At 36.7% G+C, this 25371-nt stretch overlaps 2 protein-coding genes across 5 annotated transcripts in view; one reads left to right on the forward strand and one right to left on the reverse strand.

Moving 5' to 3' along the window:
• The window catches only part of ranbp3a (RAN binding protein 3a), a 386526-nt gene that overhangs the window by 22336 nt on the left and 338819 nt on the right, over nt 1–25371 (forward strand). For 3 of the 4 annotated variants that reach the window (XM_051912683.1, XM_051912682.1, XM_051912685.1), the window contains one exon: nt 318–4106. In XM_051912683.1, the coding sequence (XP_051768643.1) occupies nt 318–367 (50 nt within the window). In that variant the 3' untranslated portion in view covers nt 368–4106. Of the gene's footprint in view, nt 1–317; nt 4107–4777; nt 5076–25371 lie in introns of those variants that run through there. The other variant, XR_007932630.1, reaches the window with a different exon arrangement.
• Nucleotides 16489–25371, reverse strand: part of nrtn (neurturin) — a 34628-nt gene continuing 25745 nt past the window's right edge. The window contains exon 3 of the mRNA XM_051912717.1: nt 16489–22954. Within this exon, the coding sequence (XP_051768677.1) occupies nt 22527–22954 (428 nt within the window). The 3' untranslated portion in view covers nt 16489–22526. The remainder of the gene's footprint in view (nt 22955–25371) is intronic.

The following is a 25371-nucleotide window of genomic DNA, read 5'->3' on the forward strand; positions in this document are numbered from 1 at the left end:
TATGAGTGATATTTATTTGGCTGACCTAGCTATACTGTAAAAAATATATTTTTTTTAAAGAATATTATGTTAAGAATAGTATGTTTTACAAGAAAATATTATCTTTCTACTACAAAATTTCATGTTTACTTGTGTTACTTGCTGATTCTTTGTAATTATTTGTAAAATTTGCTAGGAATTGTTTCTACACCACACTTTTTGACATAATTATACAGTTATTTTTGTTATTATTTGGGTTCCACAACCCATTTTTGTATTCGTTTTTATCTGTGCTTGACAAATTTAATCCGCTTTTGTCTGTTTTTTTTTTTTTTTAGGTAACCCAGAGGCTGGTGTGTGTTCATCCACAGGTGACACACAGTGCTGAGCCTGTTGCTGATTTCTATCCCACAATGCCTCACTGCAGCCCTCTGATCAGCTCAAATACTATGCAGGTGTTTTTCTCCAAACTCCTTCAGGTGTACTGTAGTCATGTGTTCAGCTGGTTTTATTTATTGCATTTTTAACAGCAAAAAAAGGACTGCACACATAACACTCTCAACGTCATCATATTGATGAAAAGAGAGGCTCTTAGTGTTTTAGTAAACCGTCAAGATTTTCCATTCTAAATGTGATAACTCATTTATGTGAGACTTAATTATTCCATACCCTCCTGAGTGGAAACAGGATAGAGTGCACACAGAAACCAAACACGGGTGTGTGTTTTCCCATCTCAGTTTCAGCTGCACTGTTAAAATCATCCATCACTCCTCACTTTAGATCTCAGAAGGATTTCAGATGAGTCATGGGATGCGTAAGCAGCATTTATTTTACTTTGTAGTTTGCTCATATAGTGCTGTAGAACAGTACAATGTTAAAAGAGAGCTGATCGCCCATGAAACTGCTCTTATCTAAATAGAGTTTACATAAGAGAGTTATAGAAACATTTCAGAATCAGAAACGTTCACAATGCAGCTTTAAGTGGACCTCATTTATTACATCATATTAAATCAAATTTGTTTAGTCACTTTACTTAAAAGAAAAGTTTACCCATAAATGAAAATTCTGTTGTGACTCTCTTGTCGTTTCAAAGCTTTGTGCTTTTAAAGTTTTTGAAAAATGAACAGAATATAGGTTTGGAATGACATGAGGGACAGTTTTCATTTTTGGCTGAAATGTTTCGCCTTTTAAACTTCATTACAGTGAGCTCGACCTCACCTAGCAAACAAAAGGAACAGTTGTACAAATACTTACTGTAAATTATCCTCCAGTTTCAATGCAATAGTACCTTTTCACACAGTATATTTTTATGAAAATGTCCTGTATATCAAGAGTTAGTATTGTACATGGTTTAGGATTGCAAGTTTTATAGCAAAATGTCTTATTAATGATGACATTAATTATCATAAAATGTGTTCTGTATGTTCTGTTACTACAATAATACTATATACAGTGTTTTTCAGCTAAATATTTTGTTTATCGGGGAGTTTTCGATTAGATTAGCGAAGGAATGAATCTTTCTCTCACTTAACAGGAATTTTGTTAAAAAAAAAAGACAGTGATTAGTTTTACATTTGGACTGTATATACTGTATATGAAGACTTCAGATGCAAAAGCGCCATCTGAAATTTTCTTCTAAAATGAGCATTTTTAATCAGGCTCTTTATGTTTAGGTTCAGTAATTTCACTTTAATGCCAATCAATAAGTCCTTTTCATTGCCATTAAAGAGAAATAACTGAACATAAGCATAGGAGGGTTTTTGCATTGTAAATCTTCATATCTATATATATATATATATATATATATATATATATGTTGAATCACTGTTTTGTGATTGCATAGCATTGGAACAGGTTTTTGGGTGAATCTCAGATGAACATGTCTGGGTCATGTTCATACATTAAGATCTTATTTTTCTAGATAAAATTCATCCAACCTCAATTTTCAGTAGCCTACTTTAATATGAAAAAATGGCATTCTCATTATTGTAATGCAAAAAACAATATTATTTAAATTACGTAAATCATGCTAGTATTTGTTATACTGCCTTTAATTTGTGCTAATTTGTGTTTTTAAAACTCTGTGCTTATTTGTCAATGTGTCAAATAGAGTTGTCAAAAGTACTGACTATGTTACCTATCGGTACTAAAGATTTAAAAATGTGATGCTTTGAGCGCAGTTGAGCGGATTCGTAAACATCTCTGATTGGCGATTGTGTTCACTGCGCTCATCGGATATGTCTGTGATTGGCTACAATGATCAACGCACGGCAGCGTTTGAATTTGAAAGCGGGAGCGTTTGATAGCAGGTGTCTATCAGTGGACTGGTCTGTGATAGACTCATGCTTTCAAACGCTCCCGTGTGTATCTGTGTAAGTGCGCGATGAAGAGCTTCATTGATGACTATTTACAATGTTTTTACAGTGTTGATCATGGTAGCCAATCACAGACATATCTGATGAGCCGCGATCAGAGGTGTTTACGAATCCGCTCAACAGCACTCAAAGCGTCACATTTTTAAAATTTCATTACCGATAGGTACCGAAGTCGGTACATTTGACAACTGTAATGTCAAAAAATGATCAAAATAATGCCACCATACAAAACATTAATTATTTGATTGTAGGGTGAATTTGACCTAGATATTTTTTGTGAGATTTGCCCTTTAATAAAGGTTTAGGATTTATTTTTATTTAAAGAATCAACCTGATCTTAAGTTCTAGAAGGCAGTTTGTCAGCTAGTGTGGGTCAGACGTCATCACTCATGAGGCACATTACTACCAAACTACATACAGAAAACCTGTGCGACTCTCACACAATGTAGTCAAAGAAGGGCTTTTCCCACTCTGCTGCTGAATATCCTCAATACACTGCCAGTGATCGGTACTCATGTGTAGCATATTCACAAAATGTGAAAATAGAAAACGATGTAAGGTACATTGTCTGACTGTTTCTATCAACACACATGCTGTAATGTGTCTGAAGCAGATGATCCATTGCTTCATCCTGCCATTCACATAAATGAAGAGACCCTTTGTACAGTTGAAGAGCAGGATGTGTAGCATATGATGTAAAGAAAGACTTGAAATAATCAGTCTGAATGTGTTCAGATGAGAACAGGTTACATTTTGTAGTTTTTATAGTAGGATACTCTTCAAATACGCTTTATTTTAATTAAAATATTGTTAAAAATAAAATGAGAGATATGTAGATACATGCTAAATAGGCCTTTTAAGCAAGTTTAAAAGAATATTTTTGTCCTTTTTGCAGAGGTTTTAGTGTTTATACAAACTACAGCACTTAATTGTTTTACGTTGTGTTCATATTTGTGTTGTACTTGCTTTCCTTTTAGCATTACATTCTGTTGTTCTGCTTCAGAATGAGTGTTTCTATACAGTTAGATGTTTCCCATCAATATGAAAGCACGTAAACTAGCAGGGCTAAAGGTTTACAAAACAGATGTTTGCTCAGTGCGAGTTGATTGCTGTAAATGTCTGTAAATGTTTACATTCAGTGTGTTGCAGGCAGCAGATGTACTATAGGACACACTTTTTTTTCTTCTTCTTTTTTGGGTTGTTTGTATAGACCTCAGAGAGACTGTGAACATGCTGGTGCTATTTCTGGTCCAGAACAACTCAACTGCACTGGCCTCGTGGTTTAAATATACAATTTTGCTCTGGTGGAAGCGTTTAGAGATCATTTAGAAGGGCTAGGCTGCTATTGGAATAAACATCTATTGACTTGACTGGAATAAGTATGTCTTTTTGTTAACCACGAATTTGAAATGTGTAATGATGGTCAAATGTGGGCATATATTTGGTCAGTTATAGACATTTCTGTTTTCCATTAACCATGTGACCAGTTGCACCATTATAAAACCCAAACCTAGAATATGCAAATGATCTTGTCTTTCTTTCCTCTTCAGTTTTTATTTCTCCATTATTCATTCAGCATCTCCATCGTATTTCTTTTTTTGATGGAATACTGTATTGTATTCATGTTTGCAATTAAAAAAGGTGTGTTCCACCTACACACATCTGCTGATTTTATGATGCCGCTTCTAAGTGGAACCTGTACCGTCTTTGACCGTTGTTTCATAAAGTCTCTTCCTTTGTCTGCACTCTCTACACTGTGTCTGATTGTTCCTTTTTTCTTTTCTGGTTGCTGTTTTCGTTAAAGGGGCCACACTAACACCTCAATGCCAGCTTGCTTGCCATTGCTAGTTGGTATTAGGGAGGCTTTATCATTCAAGAGAACTTAGATTGGGCAAAAATGTTGATATGTCATAAGTGCAAGGAGCCATTAATGTTTTGTTGATTTCCCAGTAGGGAAAGACTTTTAAGATATGTAATGCTAAACATATATACCTGTAGAAATACAACCCGAATTCTGGAAATGTTGAGACGTTTTTTTAAATTTGAATAAAATGAAAACTAAAAGACTTACAAGTCACATGAGCCAATATTTTATTCACAATAGAACATAGATAACATAACAAATGTTTAAACTGAGAAATTTTACAATTTTATGCACAAAAGGAGCTCATTTTTTAAATTTGATGCCTGCTACAGGTCTCAAAATAGTTGGGACGGGGGCATGTTTACCATGGTGTAGCATCTCCTCTTCTTTTCAAAACAGTTTGAAGACGTCTGGGCATCGAGGTTATGAGTTTCTGGAGTTTTGGTGTTGGAATTTGGTCCAATTCTTGCCTTATATAGGTTTGTTTCAAGCTGCTAAAGAGTTTGTGGTCGTCTTTGACGTATTTTTCATTTAATGATGCGCCAAATGTTCTCTATAGGTGAAAGATCTGGACTGCAGGCAGGCCAATTCAGCACCCGGACTCTTCTACGACGAAGCCATGCTGTTGTAATAGCTGCAGTATGTGGTTTTGCATTGTCCTGCTGAAATACACAAGGCCTTCCCTGAAATAGACGTCATCTGGAGGAGAGCATATGTTGCTCTAAAGCCTTTATATACCTTTCAGCATTCATAGTGCCTTCCAAAACACGCAAGCTGCCCATACCATATGCACTTATGCACCCCCATACCATCAGAGATGCTGGCTTTTGAACCGAACGCTGATAACACGCTGGAAGGTCTCCCTCCTCTTTAGCCTGGAGGACACGGCGTCTGTGATTTCCAACAAGAATGTCAAATTTGGACTCGTCTGAACACTTTTCCACTTTCAAACAGTCCATTTTAATGAGCCTTGGCCCACAGGACACGACGCGCTTCTGGACCATGTTCACATATGGCTTCCTTTTTGCATGATAGAGCTTTATCATGAAAAATACCTCCCTTTAAACATTTGTTATCTATGTTCTGTTGTGAATAAAATATATTGGCTCATGTGATTTGAAAGTCTTTTAATTTTATTCAAATTTAAAAAATGTCCCAACATTTCCAGAATTCGGGTTGTAAAATACACCCTGAAAGGATATGAGAAGCAGCATTCTAGTTATTTAAAATGTGATTCCCCTCACATACACAAATTATTTATGATAAAAAGTCAATCTATGGTAAATATTTTAATCATCAGTTGGCACAGTCACACAGTACGGTCATGACAACCGTTTTCTCCAGGGTAATTTAGTTGACGGTTAACATAGGCTATGTTCACACTGTCAGTTCAAATCCATTTGGAATCTGATCTAAATTAGTGACTGTCCACATTGTGTATCTCAACTCTTCAGGTCTGATTTGTGTGTCCCGTGTGGCTTTTTTTTCCCCCAGAATATCTGCATTTGTTTCTATGCCCATAACACCGTGTCCTAACCAGACGCGCTGCGACACGCGATGAAAAGTATCTTTTCCATGTTAATCAGAGGGTGTGTCTCAATCAGCTCCCGAGCTCATGAATCAGTATATCGTGTACACGAATTCGGGCACCACCTTTATCCTGAATAAATGATCTGTACCGCTATGATGTATTCTAACTTCTGTTTGTATGCTGTCCTGTTCCGGTCTCCATAGGACCCCATTTTTAAAACGGGGTAAAAAGAGCGACTGAATTTATTAAACTAAAACAGAAATTCCTGGAAAGTATGTGTTTTGAGCACCATCAAATCTGAAAAGAATGTCCGTATACAGCGCCACATGCCTTACCAAAGACTGACAAGAGAAAACGAGCATAGCTTGCAGCACTCAAGTTAAAATACTCCCCATAAAAGGTATATGTGCGCTCTTTACCCCTTTATCATTTACCCCCTGCCCCCTTTGACAATTGAGGCACTGACAAAAGACACTATAAATTGATGGCACTATAGAGAAATGTGCTTTTTTTTAAACCATTTTTATAGGTTTAACGTTACATTATCAGCTCAGAAAATACGCTAATTTGACTAGAAACATTCACAAAAAGCTATATTACACACTGCATGAAAAGTAGTATCCGAAAAAGCATAATGGGGACACTTTAAAATCGAGTATTCTGACAGCCATGTAATGTGTACTTCCACTAAATATTATTTATTTTATAATTTTGTCAGCTTTAGAAGTTCACTACTGTATAGATGACCTCAGTTTTTCAAGCATAGACTAAAAGCCACAAAACTCACATTTTTTAACTTCATATTAGTATGAATATATAGAGCCATGGTTAGGCAGCGGTCGCAGTGTAGGTCTGTGTACTTTAAGAGATTCACTGTTTTCTTCCATTCTCACACACTTAAATGGTTTAAAGGTCAAGGCCATTTTGAGCAAGTTATTTATGCTAATGGATGTTTGGAACCTTTTTTGTAAACTAATTATAGCTTAATTTATACTATAACTCCATGGTTAAGAAACACCGGCAACTCTTTGACAGTTGGCTTTGTTGGCTAACACAAATAGCCAACAGAATAATAACAGATATTGGCTGCATTCTGTTATTTAGATGAACTACAGGTTAAGTGAAGGGATTTAAACGTTCACACACTCTAACATTTTCTCTGCCATGGTGTGTTGGGATCTCAATATTTGCTTTACTGCTCGTATACAACCCAAATGCTGGAAATGTTGGGACGTTTTTTACATTTGAATAAAATGAAACCTAAAAGACTTTCAAATCACATGAGCCAATATTTTATTCACAATAGAACATAGATAACATAACAAATGAGATGCTGTCAAATTTGGACTCGTCTGAACACTTTTCCACTTTAAAAACAGTAAATTTTAAATGAGCCTTGGCCCACAGGACACAACGGCGCTTCTGGACCATGTTCACATATGGCTTATTTTTTGCATGATAGAGCTTTAGTTGGCATCTGCAGATGGCACGGCGGATTGTGTTTACCGACAGTGGTTTCTGGAAGTATTCCTGGGCCCATTTAGTAATGTCATCAACACAATCATGCGGATGAGTGATGCAGTGTCGTCTGAGGGCCCGAAGACCACAGGCATCCAATAAAAGTCTTCGGCCTTGTCCCTTACGCACAGAGATTTCTCCAGTTTCTCTGAATCATTTGATGATGTTATGCACTGTAGATGATGAGATTTGCAAAGCCTTTGCAATTTGACGTTGAGGAACATTGTTTTCCACAATCTTTTTACGAACTCTTTCACAGCTCTGCCCATCTTTACTTCTGAGAGACTCTGTCTCTCTAAGACATCCCTTTTATAGCTAATCATGTTACAGACCTGATATCAATTAACTTAATTAGTTGCTAGATGTTCTCCCAGCTGAATCTTTTCAAAATTTCTTGCTTTTTCAGCCGTTTGTTGCCCCCGTCCCAACTATTTTGAGACCTGTAGCAGGCATTAAATTTGAAATGAGCTCATTTAGTGGATAAAAGTGTACAATTTCTCAGTTTAAACATTTGTTATATTATCTATGTTCTATTGTGAATAAAATATTGGCTCATGTGATTTGAAAGTCTTTTAGTTTTCATTTTATTCAAATTTAAAAAACGTCCCAACATTTCCGGAATTCGGGTTGTAGTTAATATGGAGGCCTTTAGTATTTGGACAATTCTGGACACATACACGCGCACAAAAAGAATGGATTAAAATTTCTGACAAACAGGTTATCAAAACAAATGGTGCTGTGCCATCCCAAGTGTTTTTAAAGGATGTATGAAGTAATTTCCCCTATAAGTGAACAGGTTTCTTATGTTTGACAGCCAGAAAGTGTCCAAATGCTTTTATTCATTTTGAATCTATTGTACTTGTGAAATTTGTAAAAAGTGATTTGTTTACATAATACAAAGACATTTTTTAAGTGTGGCTTGAGTGTCCAAAGTGTTAAAGTAATTTTCTGATTATTTTTTAGATTATATATATATATATATATATATATATGTATAAATATATATATATATATATATATATATGTATATATTTAATAATGAAGTCTAATTAAACGACAACACTTTCTACAATCCAGTCAATTTCTGATTTTTTTTTTCGTCATACGAGAAGCCTGATGTGTCACAATAGAAAAGACGACCGCAATTTCCATTTCATGCCGACTTTAAGGTGACGTGTTACATCTGTTCGTTTTAAATCCTCTGCTGTATAACTCCTTGATTACAATAAATTTGAAGCACTAAACGAGGAACTAAAACAAAAGATCAGTTCAGTTCTGTCATGAAAGCAAAGTAGCAGCAACTGGAAATGTTCAAAAATGGGATTTGGACATTTGACAACAAGAACATGGAACATGTCAGGTTACACTTTATTTCAATGGTGCACTTTTGTAACTACATGTCAACTAACTCTTATTAATCTGCAACTACATGTCAACTAACTCTTATTAATCTGCAACTACATGTCAACTAACTCTTATTAGAGTATTAGTAGACTGTTAGGTTAGGGATAGTAGAATAAGCTGACAATCTAAAGCTGACTATCGAAATAAAGTGCTACCCCAAAAAAATGATTTGGCACCTCACATATAACTTTTTTTCTCCCAAAAAAAAAAAAAAAAAAAGAGTATTTTAAAATGTGTTTTTGGTAAATGTTATGCAACAAATGCTGGTGATTTTGCTTGTACTGAACTTGATGAGCTACTGTGGTTTAGTGAACTTGAGTGAAACTGACTTCAAACATTTACTAAAAACACATGAACCCCAAGTCATTGAATTGATCAAACCTGGTTTGGTATTTTGTTATCTATTGTAACATTTAAAAAAAAAAAAATCAGGATAAAGAACAAGTCTCTTTGACTATAACAATGTAGACTGAAGGCATGTACAATACTAGAAAAAGTACACAAAGAATTATCCTCAGTGCTTAGTTTGATACGTGAAATCATCTTTGTGCTTCTCCACTGGGGCGTTTCTGTAATTTTCCACAGATCTTAAACTCGTCACTCATTCTGGACAGCTTAAGTTCAGTTTATTTTAACAGTGAGAGTGTGATATGTCAGCTTTGGTGGGCTGTGAGGTCTGGGATTGGCCGAGAAAGAGTTTGCATGCGTGAGGCTGTGAATTCAGCGTTTCAGATGAAATGTGAGGAACACTTTCCTCTCAACCTTTCAGAAGAAATCAAAGTGTCTCATGCTAACAGCTTTAGGACAATAAACATGAGTTCTAGAAAAGTTCAGAAATCACATCTTTTAATGTGGATGATTCATGTGGACACTTTTCTCTAAATTTTTAATTTCATTTTACTGTGTTAATGACCCATCAACATAGTCCTGCTTTTGAAATCCTTCACAGGATTTCAAGTCAAAGTGAATTTCAATTTTTAGCACCTTATTTTTTGTTCTTCCGGATGGTTGAAGCCTCAGTGGCACATTTCGCTGCTGTCCAAATGTTTATGGATACAGATGGTTGAAACGCACGTTTGTATACATGGACACAGTCATACTCGGTGAGTGTAATGAGTACGTGTGCAGCGTCTCTCAGCACTGATTGTGGGTTTCCTCACTGTTCCCTTTCAAAACAAATGTGGTCAACCACAGAAAATGTTCCCTGGATGAATCACCGACAGTGATGATGATAATTACCCTCTCCATTAACATGCTCGCGGTGGAACTGGTGGAATCAGTTCAATTTTTACATATTATTTATTCATTTTGGATTCATATTATGTCGACTGTTCTCCACTGAGTTGTGTACCTTAAATCTATTTTGCGGTATTAAAGTCAGGTTACTTTATCTACATTTAAAAAAATAAAATAAAAAATCTATAATCTTACTGTATTTTTCTCAGTTCTTTGTTTTATGAGATTTGGCTTGTTTGGTTACAATTCCGAAAGCGGTTTGGAACATTGAGCCATCATTTAATCTTTGATTTACATGCTAAACTGAGTCATTTTTAATCAGCTAAATATTAGCAGACGGGCAAATCTGTCCTTGAGTGTTTGTCTATGCAAAGCGTTTTCATTTTCTGCAAAATATCCGCTTCAAATGTGGAATGTGTAACAGGCTGCCTGTCCATCGATGAATCACTCTGTTCACACAAGCTGGGGGGGAAAAAGTTTTTCTGACCTCTATACGAATCAGATTCATGTTCGTTTCATAGTTCCAGAAATCATAGTTGAACAAGCTTAATCCAAACTAAATTCTGAGGAGTGTTTAAAACTGATTAAAATTGCTTAACAAACAATTACATATTAGCAAGCCAACTGTCCTCTTTAAAAGTCCAGAGAATGACTTGTTTCCACACATTCACTTTTCTTGGATCTCTTGATTTAATGTCCTACCCACAGCAACATTATGCCACACTTTTCCATTTTTTACACTGTTGTGTGCGACGTGTTCAGATTTGGATACTGCCCTTGTGAAAAACATAGCAATGGCAGTTCGCTATTTATTAAGTCATTTTGAATTTACAGAATGACATCCGATGTGGACGTGCTAGCAAAAGTGACTTCAGTTTAACTAAACTAAAAATTGATCTTGCCACATAACTTGCAGTTTGAACTGTCTAGTTGTCAGAATTAAGGAAAAAAATCAGCTTTCCTCCAGTGCAGTTGCTCGCAAAACGTTTTGCGCTCCCCTGACAAACTGCAAAGAACGCAAAACTGAATGCAAAGTTTCTTGTGGAAACATAAAAGCGCTGGAATAGCCTATAACTTTTCTTCCCATCACATATTTCGGCATGTCCCGTTAGTGGCTCTGTAGAGTTTTACCAGATCCTGATTCACGTTAGAGCGGTTTTAAAAGCATAAAATGGACATTTGATTTTGGACAGTTTTGCGTTCTTTGCAGTTTCTCAAGAGAGCGCAAACATTTTGTGAGCAAAGCAAAAGCATTGAAATATAATTTCCCCTCACATTTCATATTTTTTCTATCACCATGTCCTCATAGAACAAGGCTGTCCAACTCCAGTCCTGGAGCGCCAGTGTCCTGCAGACTAGGTTAGGAAAAAAATTAATTAAAAATGAACTGAAACTATATTTCAGCGCTTTTGCGAGACAGCGTTTCTTGGGGTAACCCAATACTTTTGCGAGAGAATGCAAAAGCATTAAAATATAACTTTTTACTCCATTCTTAAATTATTTTCTGTCACTATGTCCTCTTAGGGACTCTGTACTTTAGGGTTCTGTAATAGAGGGTATGCATTGACGTCACTTTCCTGCCGGAACATGCTCCCTCAGCCAGACTGAGTGGCAAAAGCGCTGCTGCATGACTGGATTCAATAGGGAAAACTGTGAAAATGTGAGTAAAACAGACAATTATCAGTTTAAACTAAAGTTTGGATGCAATATAGTGTTCCTTACAACTTACCAAAGATCCAGTGATCCATGGATATTGGCATGCAGCCAGGAATCGTGTTTCCTGACATTTATATGTGCCTGATTTTGACGCCGGGGAAATACATAAAGCAAATTTGCCTGTGAACGCTTTATAAAACTACAATATAGGTAGGTCTAAATCCAGGTGGTCACTTATATCAATGTTACACACTATATTGCCAAAAGTATTGGGACACCCCACTTCCATAGCCACAGGTGTATAAAATCAAGCACCTAGGCATGCAGACTGCTTCTACAAACATTTGTGATAGAATGGGTCGCTCTCAGGAGCTCAGTGAATTCAAGCGTGGTTCCGTGATAGGTTGACACCTGTGCAATAAGTCCATTCGTGAAATTTCCTCACTACTAAATATTCCACGGTCAACTGTTAGTAGGATCATAACAAAGTGGAAGCAATTGGGAACAACAGCAACTCAGCCACGAAGTGATAGGCCACGTAAAATCACAGAGCGGGGTCAGCGCATGCTGAGGCGCACAGTGCGCAGAAGTCGCCAACTTTCTGCAGAGTCAATAGCTACAGACCTCCAAACTTCATGTGGCCTTCAGATTAGCTCAAGAACAGTGTGTAGAGAGCTTCATGGAATGGGTTTCCATGGCCGAGCAGCTGCATCCAAGCCTTACATCACCAAGTGCAATGCAAAGCGTCGGATGCAGTGGTGTAAAGCACGACAACTCTGGACTCTAGAGCAGTGGAGACGTGTTCTCTGGAGTGACCAATCACGCTTCTCTGTCTGGCAATCCGATGGATGAGTCTGGGTTTGGCGGTTGCCAGGAGAACGGCACTTGCCTGACTGCATTGTGCCAAGTGTAAAGTTTGGTGGAGGGGGGATTATAGTGTGGGGTTGTTTTTCAGGGGTTGGGCTTGACCCCTTAGTTCCAGTGAAAGGAACTCTTAATGCTTCAGCATACCAAGACATTTTGGACAATTTCATGCTCCCAACTTTGTGGGAAGAGTTTGGGGATGGCCCCTTCCTGTTCCAACATGACTGCGCACCAGTGCACAAAGAAAGGTCCATAAAGACATGGATGAGCGAGTCCTGACCTCAACCTGACAGAACACCTTCGGGATAAATTAGAGCGGAGACTGTGAGCCAGACCTTCTTGCCAACATCACTGCCTGACCTCACAAATGCGCTTTTAGAAGAATGGTCAAAAATTTCCATAAACACACTCCTAAACCTTGTGGAAAGCCTTCCCAGAAGAGTTGAGGCTGTTATAGCTGCAAAGGGTGGACCAACTCCATATTAAACCCTACGGATTAAGAATGGGATGTCATTAAAGTTCATGTGCACGTAAAGGCAGGCGTACCAAAACTTTTGGCTATATAGTGTATAATCTATTTGTACAGTCAATCGCAAAGCTCTTTCCCTTTTTAGATGTGTTTTGTGTGTTTTTCCCGGCATTCACGCTGAAAACCAATGCTGCCACTCAGTGGGCGTAACCGCAGTCACAACAGCCGATGGTGACGTCACGTGCACAGACAAATACTGTCTGCTTAAAGTCAGCATGAAACAGAACTGGCGATAGGATTTTCTTCCCTATTGTGACTTATATTCAAGTAAAACGGCTTCTGTAACAAGAAAAACTGTAGGGCAGGACTTGATTTTGTCCAAGGGGAATTGATTGGATGGTTGTGGTTTGCTATTGGTGGATCATGTGAGTGACAGGTTGTCCCACTTTCGTGGCAGTAAACACGTCATCAGAGAAGAGTAGAGATGTCTTTGCAAGAGGGAGGTGAAATTATTTTGATTCAAGATTATGAAGGCACATGATTTAAAAAAAAATGTGTATGGATAAATCCTTTATAATAAATACTGCAATATTCCATAAAAACAAACAAACAAAAATGGTCCGTTTTGATTTCATGATGACTTCTGAGTGGTGTTACATAAGTCCTCTTGCTTCAGAACGGACAAAATTAGACAATCTGAGCTCATGATCAGAGTGTTCTGGTCGAAAACATTCTCATGCGCAGCAAAGTCAGACGACCAAATCAGTGATCACTTTAACATGAAAATGAGCACCGAGTCTTGATTTCAGGTAATGGAGACCAGCTTCGTCACCGGAAATAATGACTCACGACATGTTTAGTCTGTCTGGGTTGACCCGAGTGACCCATTCAGATGGCCAGTGAGATTCAGACATTGTATAATGATAGAATAGAGTCCAGGCAAACAGAAGGGCCTGGCAGTGATAGATGATGTTTGTGTTGAGGAGATAACGTAACACTCTCACAGGTCAAAGTGGTTTACCATCCAAATTACGGTGATCGGTTCAAAGCAGAGCAGTATTTGCTTAGTGTGATCACCCTGCAGGCTCGCCAGAATCTCGTGTACGTGCATCCTCATTTCAAAGTCAAACAAGCCTGTAGCCGCCTATTATTATGCAGTGGACAGCAGAGGGCGCTCAGCACATGGCCAATTAGAGCATCACTATGTAGGTTATTTCAACTTGTGTTTGAAATGTTTGGAAATAAAGCCTGGATTGTTTAATTTATATTATAGATTACAGGCTGCATTGCATTAGACTCTTTTAGCGCACAGCAAGAGCCACATAAGGGAAAAAAGAAATCTAATCTCACAGTTAGATAAGCAATATAAAAATAGAAAGTCATAAATGAGTCTTGAAAGGCTCTTACAGGCTTTAACGTTAAATCACAACTGCCTTCGCTGTCTATTGAAGCATTTGTCAGTACTGTTTGTGCCAGGGAAAAACTTTTTAATCATTCCATTTGAAAAGGTACGGTGAATCTGTCAAGAAAACATTTTTTCCCACATCAGACCCAAAGTAACAGGGCCATCAACATTCACAGACATTGGGAATCCACCTCTTAAAACCAGTAAAGGCATTTAAATAAAAGCTAAATTTAGGTAGAATAAATGTAAACTTATTTTTAAAATAAGTTAAAGGATTAGTTCACTTCAGAATTAAAATTTCCTGATAATTTACTCACCCTCATGTCATCCAAGATGTTTATGTCTTTCTTTCTTCAGTTGAAAACAAATGAAGGTTTTTGAGGAAAACATTCCAGGATTTTTCTCCATATAGTGGACTTCACTGGGGTTCAATGGGTTGAAGGTCCAAATGTCCGTTTCAAAGAGCTCTACATGATCCCAGACAAGGAATAAGGGTCTTATCTAGAGAAACCATTGATCATTTTCTAAAAAAAAAAAAAAAATTATATACTTTTTAACCACATAAGAAATGAAGTTGTGTATTGTACCAAAAATTTGTATTGTAAGAACTAAAATAAAATAAGTGAGAGATGGATTCTTTCATTTCTTGGCAAAAGGAACACAGTGGGGAAATGTTTTGGTTGAATTTGATTATTTTTATTACAATGGTAGTAATGATGAATTATTTTTAAATGGATTTCTACTAGCTTTAGTAATTTTATTATTAGCAGTAATAAAATGTATCGCAAATTAATTCATACATTTTATATCCAAAATGCTTGTATAGATGGTTGAGCGATTTTCCAAATCATATTGCAATACAATTTCTAAGATTTCACCAAGAACAGATTATAATGGATAATATTTGTTATATAGTCCTCTTTAGATGCCCCATAGTTTCCCACTGTTGCTTGCTTATTCTGTGCTCTTATTAAAACAGTCAGGGGACAAAATGTGGATTTACGAGTTGATAATATACAGTATATATATGGATTATTTCAAAATATTTGAGGAGAAAAGTTTAAAGATCAGCTTCCATGTCTTAAGAGCTTGCTCATGAAAGTTTGAATGATTCCTTCTTAATTTCCTTCTTAAAAATAAAATCCAAAACTCCTGCTCAAACATTTATTGTGTGAACGTCTAAAACATCGAGTATGGCTTTATCAAAGATTTTCAACTCATGTGTTGCAGCTTATTTTTCCATATTAACTTAATATTAAAAGAGTCAATTAGTTATTAAAATCAACACAAAGATATATAGATGAATAAACAACATGTGAATTTCCTTCAGCTTTAGACAGTTGAATTTTCCCACTGAAGATGCAGTGGCAAATGATACAGTTTCCTAAGACTGATCCCACAGCTGTGTAATTTAAATGTCGCAACATACTGTAAATGCATGTCATTTTTAAAGGACCAGTTTCTTTCAGTCAGGAGTTTGTAAGGTGTCTAATGTACATTTACTGACTGACATTTATTCACGTACACCAAGAGCTGTTGACAGTAATACATGTGTGTCAGGAATGGCCATTCACTACTGAGACTCAGGGGGGATTATGGGTAATATGTTGTCTTCAAGAGATGCATGTTTCTCAACTTACATTTATCATCCAGTGATGACAAGAGGAGGATGGAAATGAAGTTCGCCTCTCTATGTTGCTGAAACCTCACCTGAAATATACAAGATTCAGAGACCTGCAGCAGACTGAATGGAAATCCAAACAAAGAAAATCACCTTTTTTTTTCTTGTCATAGTTTAAAGTTGCATTTCCTACTGAATGCTTGTGTTTCTGTTGACAGATTTGGCATAAATGACACTAACGGATGTTCTTATTTGCACATTTATGCAGTTAATAACATTGATTAGACAAGTGCAGCACACAAGCACTCAAACTCTTGTCCATCTGTTACAATATAACCACACAAAACTGCTCTTCTGAAAACAAAATGGGCAAAACAGGAAAATCGAGAGCTTTTGTAATTATTTGACAGGTTTTAAATGTTTTTATTTGTTTCAGATGCCGTGAAATAACAGCTCATAAATGTTTCTGCCACTGTACAAAGCGCATTGATGTATAATATTTTAATAGTAACATAATCTCAATTTAAAAAAAGTAAAACCATGACAGTAAAATAAATCACAAAGTGTTGGTTTTAAAGCTGATACAGTTTATTAAACATATTGTATATCGAATATAATACATATGAGATCTTTTTGGCACCAACAAAATTAATAAATAATATGTTCTCATTAAGTCAGTGATTCTACATCTAAATAAATAAACATACCATAAGTTACTCTTTAATAAATATACATAATTTGTTATATAGATGCATTGCATCAATGTTTATTGCAGTTGGTCAACAGGGTCCAACAATGCTCGAGCTGAAAGGCTGTGTGTGTGTGTGTGTGTGTGTGTGTGTGTGTGTGTGTGTGTGTGTGTGTGTGTACAAGATGTCTCACTGCAGCAGGTGGAAAGAAACTGAGGCCATATGGATGGACAGATAAACTCTGTTTGCAGTTACTCCAAAGAAAGTAAAAGAACAAATACGATTAACTGCAGAGTGACAGATTTAGATATCAATGGATTATACAACACTGTAAAAACTAATACGCTCTATCTACTCAATAAAATTGTGGCAACATATTACAAGCAATATTATTAATTAAATTCAACATATAAGAATTGGCTTAGAATTAATCAAATTAATTCCTTAAAAGTCAACCATTTAAAATGTGTAAAATTAGCAAACACCGTTACAAAAACCCCAAACTGACATAAAAAGCAAAGAGTCAAACAACTCAACTAAATGAAACACCGATCACCATAATGGTGACCAAACATTTTCAATAACATCAACATCAACATCTAAACCTCTGTTAATTCATGTGTTTCTCTTTCCTTCAGTGATTCTGCTCGTTATCATCAGGCGTCTTCAATGTTGGCAATAAAAGAGTTCTTAATTCATCTTTGACGTCTGTCTGCTATTCAGATGTTTTTGTTTAAATTTTAATTAAATTTTACTCGTTTTAAATGGTTGACATTTAAGGAATTAATTTGATTAATTCTACTCAATACTATTTGTTGAATTTATTAATAATATTGCTTGTAATCTGTTGCCAAAATTTTATGGAGTAGATATAACGCATTACTTTTTACAGTATTTTGATATTGTGCTGATATTTTGTTATTTCTCAGCTTGATCTTGCTTTGACAGTAAATATACTAACAAGTTTACCAGACCACTTTGTGTGTGTGTGTGTGTGTGTGTGTGTGTGTGTGTGTGTGTGTAACAATGTAGTCATGTTGCATCAGTCAAATTATTTGTTTTTACACGAATAAAATCAGTTAATGTAAATGTTACTATTTTAAGTGATTTTTATAGTGTAAACAAAATAGCTTGTATGAAATATCAGTTAAAAGGATAGTTCACTCAAAATGACAATTTTTTAGTAATAAAAGAAGATATTTTGAGAAATTATTATTAATATTCTTTTTTGTACACACACTGGAACGACATAAGGGTGAGTAAATGATGAAATGTCAATTTTCATTTTTGTCTGAACTATCTCTTTAACTTTATTGCATAAAAGCAATATCATACTAGAAAACATGCTAATATTTAATATAGCACTCTTGCATGATATTGCTTAAACATTCTGAGAACCAAAACAATGACTGTTTCAGAATGCATAGGGTATTTGATTATGAATGTAGATACAGGATATTCTGAGGTGAAATTAGATTCGGTTTCATAACAAATTTTAGTAGTTCCGCATGCTAAAAGATTCTAACAACCATATACATGCACATTACTACATAAGTGTATTGCATAAATCTTCAATTTGGTTTTATATATATATATATATATATATATATATATGTTTTTGTTCATATGTAAAAACAAAATATATACAAAATAAAATCAAAAGAATTTGTATTAATGTTTGTTACAGCAGCACAAAGTCTGTAGACCTTTGTAAGCACACGGTTTGTTGAGTTTTAAGGCCGGGCGCTCGTTAGGGCTTAAGTCCTCTCCTGTAATTACATCAGTGCTCTAATGAACTGATCAGACTTACATGTGGCTTAAAGGGTCACTCATCTGCTTCCTGAGCACAGGACAACGACTTCATTTATATATCAATTCTTTTCCTAGTCTCAGAAAAAATGTCATGGTGACTATTTGCAATCTGTTGACGTGTGTGTGTAAGTGTCTTATTGCAGCTGCAATCCACCAAGTATAGTATTACATAATATTATTAAGTAGTATGAATTTTATGTCAATGCAAACATGATTGACTACAGAAAGTCGAAACGAGGAGTTAGTTCAACTAGTATCTGTGCTTTACAGGAGATTATTTCGGTGGAGTTTAGGGCTAAAAGCATGACGGTTTTATTTTGACTCATTTGATGCTTTAGCAGGTATTGTTCTTCCAAGTTCCCACTTTGGTTCTCAGTATTTTTGGCCAAGGCTTGACAGGAGCTAAGTGGATTAGACTCATCTGTTATAGGATTTACACAAACAAAGTGGATTTGGTTAGGTTAACTAAGGGAAGACCTCAAGAACGGATTTCCTTACACCGCCCTGAGAATACACCGATTGCTGCTGAGAGGTTACCTTCAATTCCAATACACTTCCAAGAACCTGGAGGAGTGAAAAAACTCTGACAATGACAGGAACCTTCGGTATGCTGCAACTGTTTCTGGAGGGATTCTTAAAAGGACGGGAAGCAATGAGATCTGCTGTTTTCTTTCCTCTGAGGATCAGCTCAAAGTGCCTTTATGAAAGCAGTCCAGGCCTGTCGTTGCCGCCACATTAAAAAGTTTTGGCAAAGCACAATTCAGATATTTTCGATGCACTAAAATTGAGCAAATTTTCCCCTAAATTAAATCTGACTGGAAGGTTTGGAAAAGCTCATGGAGGCATTTCAACCTGATCTCAAAGGAAAAAATTTTTACGAGGTGGCAATTTTGTATTAATTTGTGAATAATTCAAAAACATAGGATTTTGTAGCAGAAAAGTAAGCGTGAAGGTCCACCCCTAAACATAACCGTCAGTAGGGCGTAAGCAGATCACATGAATTAGCCACTTATTCACGTTTCATAAATATATCAAATTTCATAATTTCAGTTTATCAGGTTTTAAAGGCTGGAATACACTACACAACTGTTGGCCAAATTTTTGCCCTGATTTATAGTCTGAAAGATTCAGTACTATTTTTGAAAAATCAGAACCAGTCTACTTGTTTTATGCAGTCAGAATTGACAGGTTTCATAGGATAGTCGCATTGTAGGAACATAATTGGATAATTTAAACCGATTTTAGAACACATCAGCTATGTCCAAAATCTCATACTGTATAGTAGGTACTACTACCCAAATTCCGGAAATGTTGGGACGTTTTTTAAATTTGAATAAAATTCATTTAATTAAAAAAAATTTTTAAATAAAAAAACTAAAAAAACTTTCAAATCACATGAGCCAATATTATATTCACAATAGAACATAGATAACATAAATGTTTAAACGGAGAAATTTTACACTTTTATCCACTAAATGAGCTCATTTCAAATTTGATGCCTGCTACAGATCTCATAATAGTTGGGACGGGGGCAACAAATGGCTGAAAAAGCAAGAAATTTTAAAAAGACTCAGCTGGGAGAACATCTAGCAACTAATTAAGTTAATTGATATCTGTAACATGATTAGATGTCTTAGAGAGGCAGAGTCTCTCAGAAGATGGGCAGAGGCTCTCCAATCTGTGAAAGAGCGCGTAAAAAGATTGTGGAAAACAATGTTCCTCAACGTCAAATTGCAAAGGCTTTGCAAATCTCATCATCTACAGTGCATAACATCATCAAAAGATTCAGAGAAACTGGAGAAATCTCTGTGCGTAAGGGACAAGGCCGAAGACCTTTATTGGATGCCCGTGATCTCCGGGCCCTCAGACGACACTGCATCACTCATCGGCATGATTGTGTTGATGACATTACTAAATGGGCCCAGGAATACTTCCAGAAACCACTGTCGGTAAACACAATCCGCTGTGCCATCTGCAGATGCCAACTAAAGCTCTATCATGCAAAAAGGAAGCCATATGTGAACATGGTCCAGAAGCGCCATCATGTCCTGTGGGCCAAGGCTCATTTAAAATTTACTGTTTTTAAAGTGGAAAAGTGTTCTATGGTCAGACGAGTCCAAATTTGACATTCTTGTTGGAAATCACAGACGCCGTGTCCTCCGGGCTAAAGAGGAGGGAGACCTTCCAGCGTGTTATCAGCGTTCAGTTCAAAAGCCAGCATCTCTGATGGTTTGGGGGTGCATAAGTGCATACGGTATGGGCAGCTTGCATGTTTTGGAAGGCACTATGAATGCTGAAAGGTATATAAAGGTTTTAGAGCAACATATGCTCTCCTCCAGACGACGTCTATTTCAGGGAAGGCCTTGTGTATTTCAGCAGGACAATGCAAAACCACATACTGCAGCTATTACAACAGCATGGCTTTGTCGTAGAAGAGTCCGGGTGCTGAATTGGCCTGCCTGCAGTCCAGATCTTTCACCTATAGAGAACATTTGGCGCATCATTAAATGAAAAATACGTCAAAGACGACCACAAACTCTTCAGCAGCTGGTAACCTATATCAGGCAAGAATGGGACCAAATTCCAACACCAAAACTCCAGAAACTCATAACCTCGATGCCCAGACGTCTTCAAACTGTTTTGAAAAAAAGAGGAGATGCTACACCATGGTAAACATGCCCCCGTCCCAACTATTTTGAGACCTGTAGCAGGCATCAAAATTGAAATGAGCTCATTTTGTGTATAAAATTGTAAAATTTCTCAGTTTAAACATTTGTTATGTTATCTATGTTCTATTGTGAATAAAATATTGGCTCATGTGACTTGAAAGTCTTTTAGTTTTCATTTTATTCAAATTTAAAAAATATCCCAACATTTCCGGAGTTTGGGTTGTACATTTGGCTTGAAACTTATTTTGCAACTGTTAAAAAAAGTATGTTCTATATAGTATGAACATCCTCAACGTTGTCACTGTCATGTGACCTGCGTCAGTTGCGTCGCTTCACTGCCATTCACAAATCCTCTCCCGTGGCTTCACGGGATAGTAAAGTGTCCATCAAATGCACACTTCAGAATCTCGCCGGAAGTAGTAAGTCATCCGTGTACTTTTCACCTTTCATGAATACTGTGAATTCGGACATACTACTCATATGGTTTTTCGCCAACTGTATATTAGGGAAGTATGCATATTGTTTTATTTGTCTCCTTGAGTTTGTTGTGTTCAGAATGACTTGAAAGTCCGGTAGTATACAGCTGTGAAGTGATATATCCCAGTTTTTCTCTGTAACTATGTACAAAAGTTGGCAAGTGTGGCAATTTAAAATCTGTTCACATTTTAAAAGTTGTGTGTATTCCAGCCTTTAATACACTGTTAGTATTCTTTTTTGATTCCTTTATAAATATTGTTTTAATTATTATAGGCTACTATTTAATGCATTTAAATATTTTAATGAAATACTGGGTATTCTTTTACGGAGCCACGTCGACTACAAGCTGAGGTAGATGTTTAGTATATTTAATATGTTCGTTTGAACTTGATTTGTGGGAATGTTTTGACTTTGAAATACCAGACACTCAGAACTGAGACCTTTCAGAATTGCTGGGATCATTTACATGCCAGTTCCATTCCTTTCTCAGCACAACGAGAAAGTTTTGTTCAGCACTGGGTGTGCCTTTGTGTATTTTGCTTTGTTTACTGAAGCCCTGAATTCATTTTCTAGAGGTGTTCTGCGTTTAAACTCTGAGCTCAACATTCACTCAGCATTTCAAGCTATTTGACATAGACCCATGAAGGCAATATAAACAAGACATACAGCAGCATCTCATTAGCAACGACTAAACATGGGAATAATTACTGTTTGCATGATATGTTTCCTATTTCTCTTCATCAGGACTGGCAGAAGTTTCTGAGGAGAATCTGTCAGCCAAGTATTTTTCGTAAAGGCAATGTAAGACATACGCTCTCGTATGCTTTAAGCCCAAGACAAAGATGTTCTTCTCAGAATTAAGAGTCTGTATTTTTTCCATTTAAATTTGTCTTGAGAGATTAAAACGTGATGTTTCCTAAATGTTTTGAGTGCTCAGATGAGCTTTGACCCTCAAAGTCAGACGCACCCACATGCTTGGGCCGAAAACTCTTGGATTGTGTGGTATTGACTGAAGTTATCGAGGAAGGAGATGTCCTTCTCATACGCGGTGGGCCGACAGCAGGGGCTGTGGCGAGCCTTGTCCTTCTGTTCTTTTGTGAGCAGCCGTGAGCGCTTCATGAACGCCAGCGTCAGGTCATAGTTTTTGCGACTAGTGGTGCACTTTCCGCTGCAGTAATGGAAGACTATAGTCTCGTCACTGACGTAGCCCAACCCCAGCTGACTGACCGTCACCTCCACATCCTGCAGCGAGCAGGGTTTGGCTCTCTTTTTAGCCCGTTTAGTCCTTTTGCTCTGCTGGGAATCTCTACGGGCTTTCCTTTCCACCAGTGTCCCAATGACCTGCTTCAGCTCGCCCTCTGTGAAACTCTGGAACATCTCCATGACTGAGAAAAAAGGAGGGTTAATTATTTTTAGCATTTAGCATGGCAAAAACATTAGCATTGTTTCAATTATATTATTCGGTTTTCAATGGAAGTCTATGAGGCAAGACATTGACATAAGCTTTAACCTAAACTTATCAGCTGAAATTAAAGTTTTGTACACATGAATCAGTATTTAACAAATGCAAGCTGCACATTTTTTGAATGTCTTGTCTATATGCTTCCATTGTAAGTACATAACTAAACAGTTTTATTCATTTTTTTTTTCTATTTAGGCTGATATAGAGCTCCTGGATATACTGGGGTGGATATTTACATACATTTTCATTCCTTACATTAAAGAGAAAATGTGATCCCTGGCTAATGTGAAATTGTATGTAACTAACTTTTTGGAGTTTCAGACAGATTAAACATGAAGTATGTCATTTTCAATGCCAATTATAAGCCAACTGTAGACTGATTTAGCTATCAAAACAATCTGGGCTGTCCTTTCCCAAAAGCATTGTGAGCTAAGTAGAACAAATTACAATGTCCAGAAATCAATTTCAGTAGTACATTGAGTTTAATTTATAGAACTTATATTTAATGTGATAGTTTAATACTTACTTATAAAACGGTTAGTTCGTGTCCTTGATTCTGATTGGTCAATAGCTGTGTTTTATTCACGATAAAACATGGCTATGACCGCTTCACCCGAACGGTTCTGTGTATCACTACACAACACCCTTAGCAACCACTCTTAGCAACGTAAACTGTATGTTCTCAATTGATATTGTTCATTGAAGCTTACTGTATTATGTAGAAGAGTATTGTGAGAAAGAGAGTTTTATTACCTGCATTCAGATTTAACATTTTCTTTCAGGTCAGTCCTATGTTCATAATAAAAAATCTGTTTAAATGTCCGATGTATTATCTTGTCCTTTTAACATTTAAGGGGTTTTCCCGTGACTGACAGCGCTAGTCAAAGCATTTGTCAGTTGCGTCTTGTTCCGTGTTCACAACAATTCAGTCTTTTCAATGTAAAAGTCTTCACTACTGACTGACACACTCATAAAGACAGTCTTTGCCGCCATCTAATGGCGTAATAATGTAACTTCTGTTGCTGTTCACGGTCAGGGACTATTTTTTCTGGCGAAAGGAAGGCTTTGGTGAAAGTTTACTTCATGAAAGTTGCATTGATACATATTTTTGGCTTTAATATTTGTATTGCGTGGTAATCGAGGCTAGTGCTGTATCGTGAATAAGTCACGGCTGAAGGGGTTACTCTGCTTCGCGTCGTGCCTAACAAGACGCTTCAGCCGTGACTTATTCACGATACAGCACAGCCTCCTGTACCTTATTGCTTACATATACTATAATACAATATGTTGTTGATTTCAATTAAATGAATAGAGAGTCTCCGCATCAGTTAGTGTTGTGGTTAGCATCTGTACACTAGCCACTTCCACTGATAACAGCGGCACTCAGCATGATTTCAAAAACAAACAACATATTCCAAAAAAAAAGAGTACCAAAGTAGTCCAAACGATTTAGTGTTGCGTTAGAAATGCTCAATGGCATGTTGAAATTGTTGATGAGGCACGAGAGAGCATTTGATATCACTGACTTAAAGCTGCAGTCCGTAAGTTTTGCCTTTTTGTCGCCATCTCTGTTTGAAACCTGCAATTGCAGTTATTTGCGGAATTATCATCTTTACATGGGTTGTGCCTCGGCACGACGACTCAGAGCGGATGAATAATGTTTTCTGTCAGTCACCGCACCAGTGCATACTGCACTTCAGAATCACAGATTGTAGTCTTGAAGTATGACCAAAGTAAGAATTTTAACCGGAAAATGTCGTCTGAACAAGTAAGTAACATGTCTGCTACTTTAGTTCTGACCAACTGAAGAAAAAAAAGCATTACAGTAAATCGCGTTGCCAATGGTGATTAAATCTAACGATCGCTTAGCTCGGATCACATCAAACCACGCAAATTACTATTATTGTTATAATTTGTCCTCAAATTGTTAATGTTAACAACATCAGCATTGCGTAACAACAAGTATTTAGTGCGTATTAGCATTACCTGTAGATTTCAATTTCTGTACAGTCTAATCTCTAACGTTAATTTGTCATACCATACAATCCGCCATCAAAATGATAAGTTTAATTATTGCAGCTGCTGTGAGAAAAGGCTATAAATGATCCGCTTCACATGCGATATAACCTACTAGCTGGGACTCGTTCTTTATGTAAACAGACGTGACGTAATGACGCAAACGGCGACATGCACGAATTTCCCGCGAAAACCCACCAGTACCACCCGAATTACAAAACATTATTACAAGATTGCCATTGTGAATCGGGCTAAGGTAAGGAGATAGCTTTGAACACTGGCTGGTTATCTACTTGCTCAAAAATTGATTTTGGATCATTTTTA

Source organism: Ctenopharyngodon idella, chromosome 11, assembly GCF_019924925.1.
Source record: "Ctenopharyngodon idella isolate HZGC_01 chromosome 11, HZGC01, whole genome shotgun sequence".
Classification (NCBI taxonomy): Eukaryota; Metazoa; Chordata; class Actinopteri; order Cypriniformes; family Xenocyprididae; genus Ctenopharyngodon; species Ctenopharyngodon idella.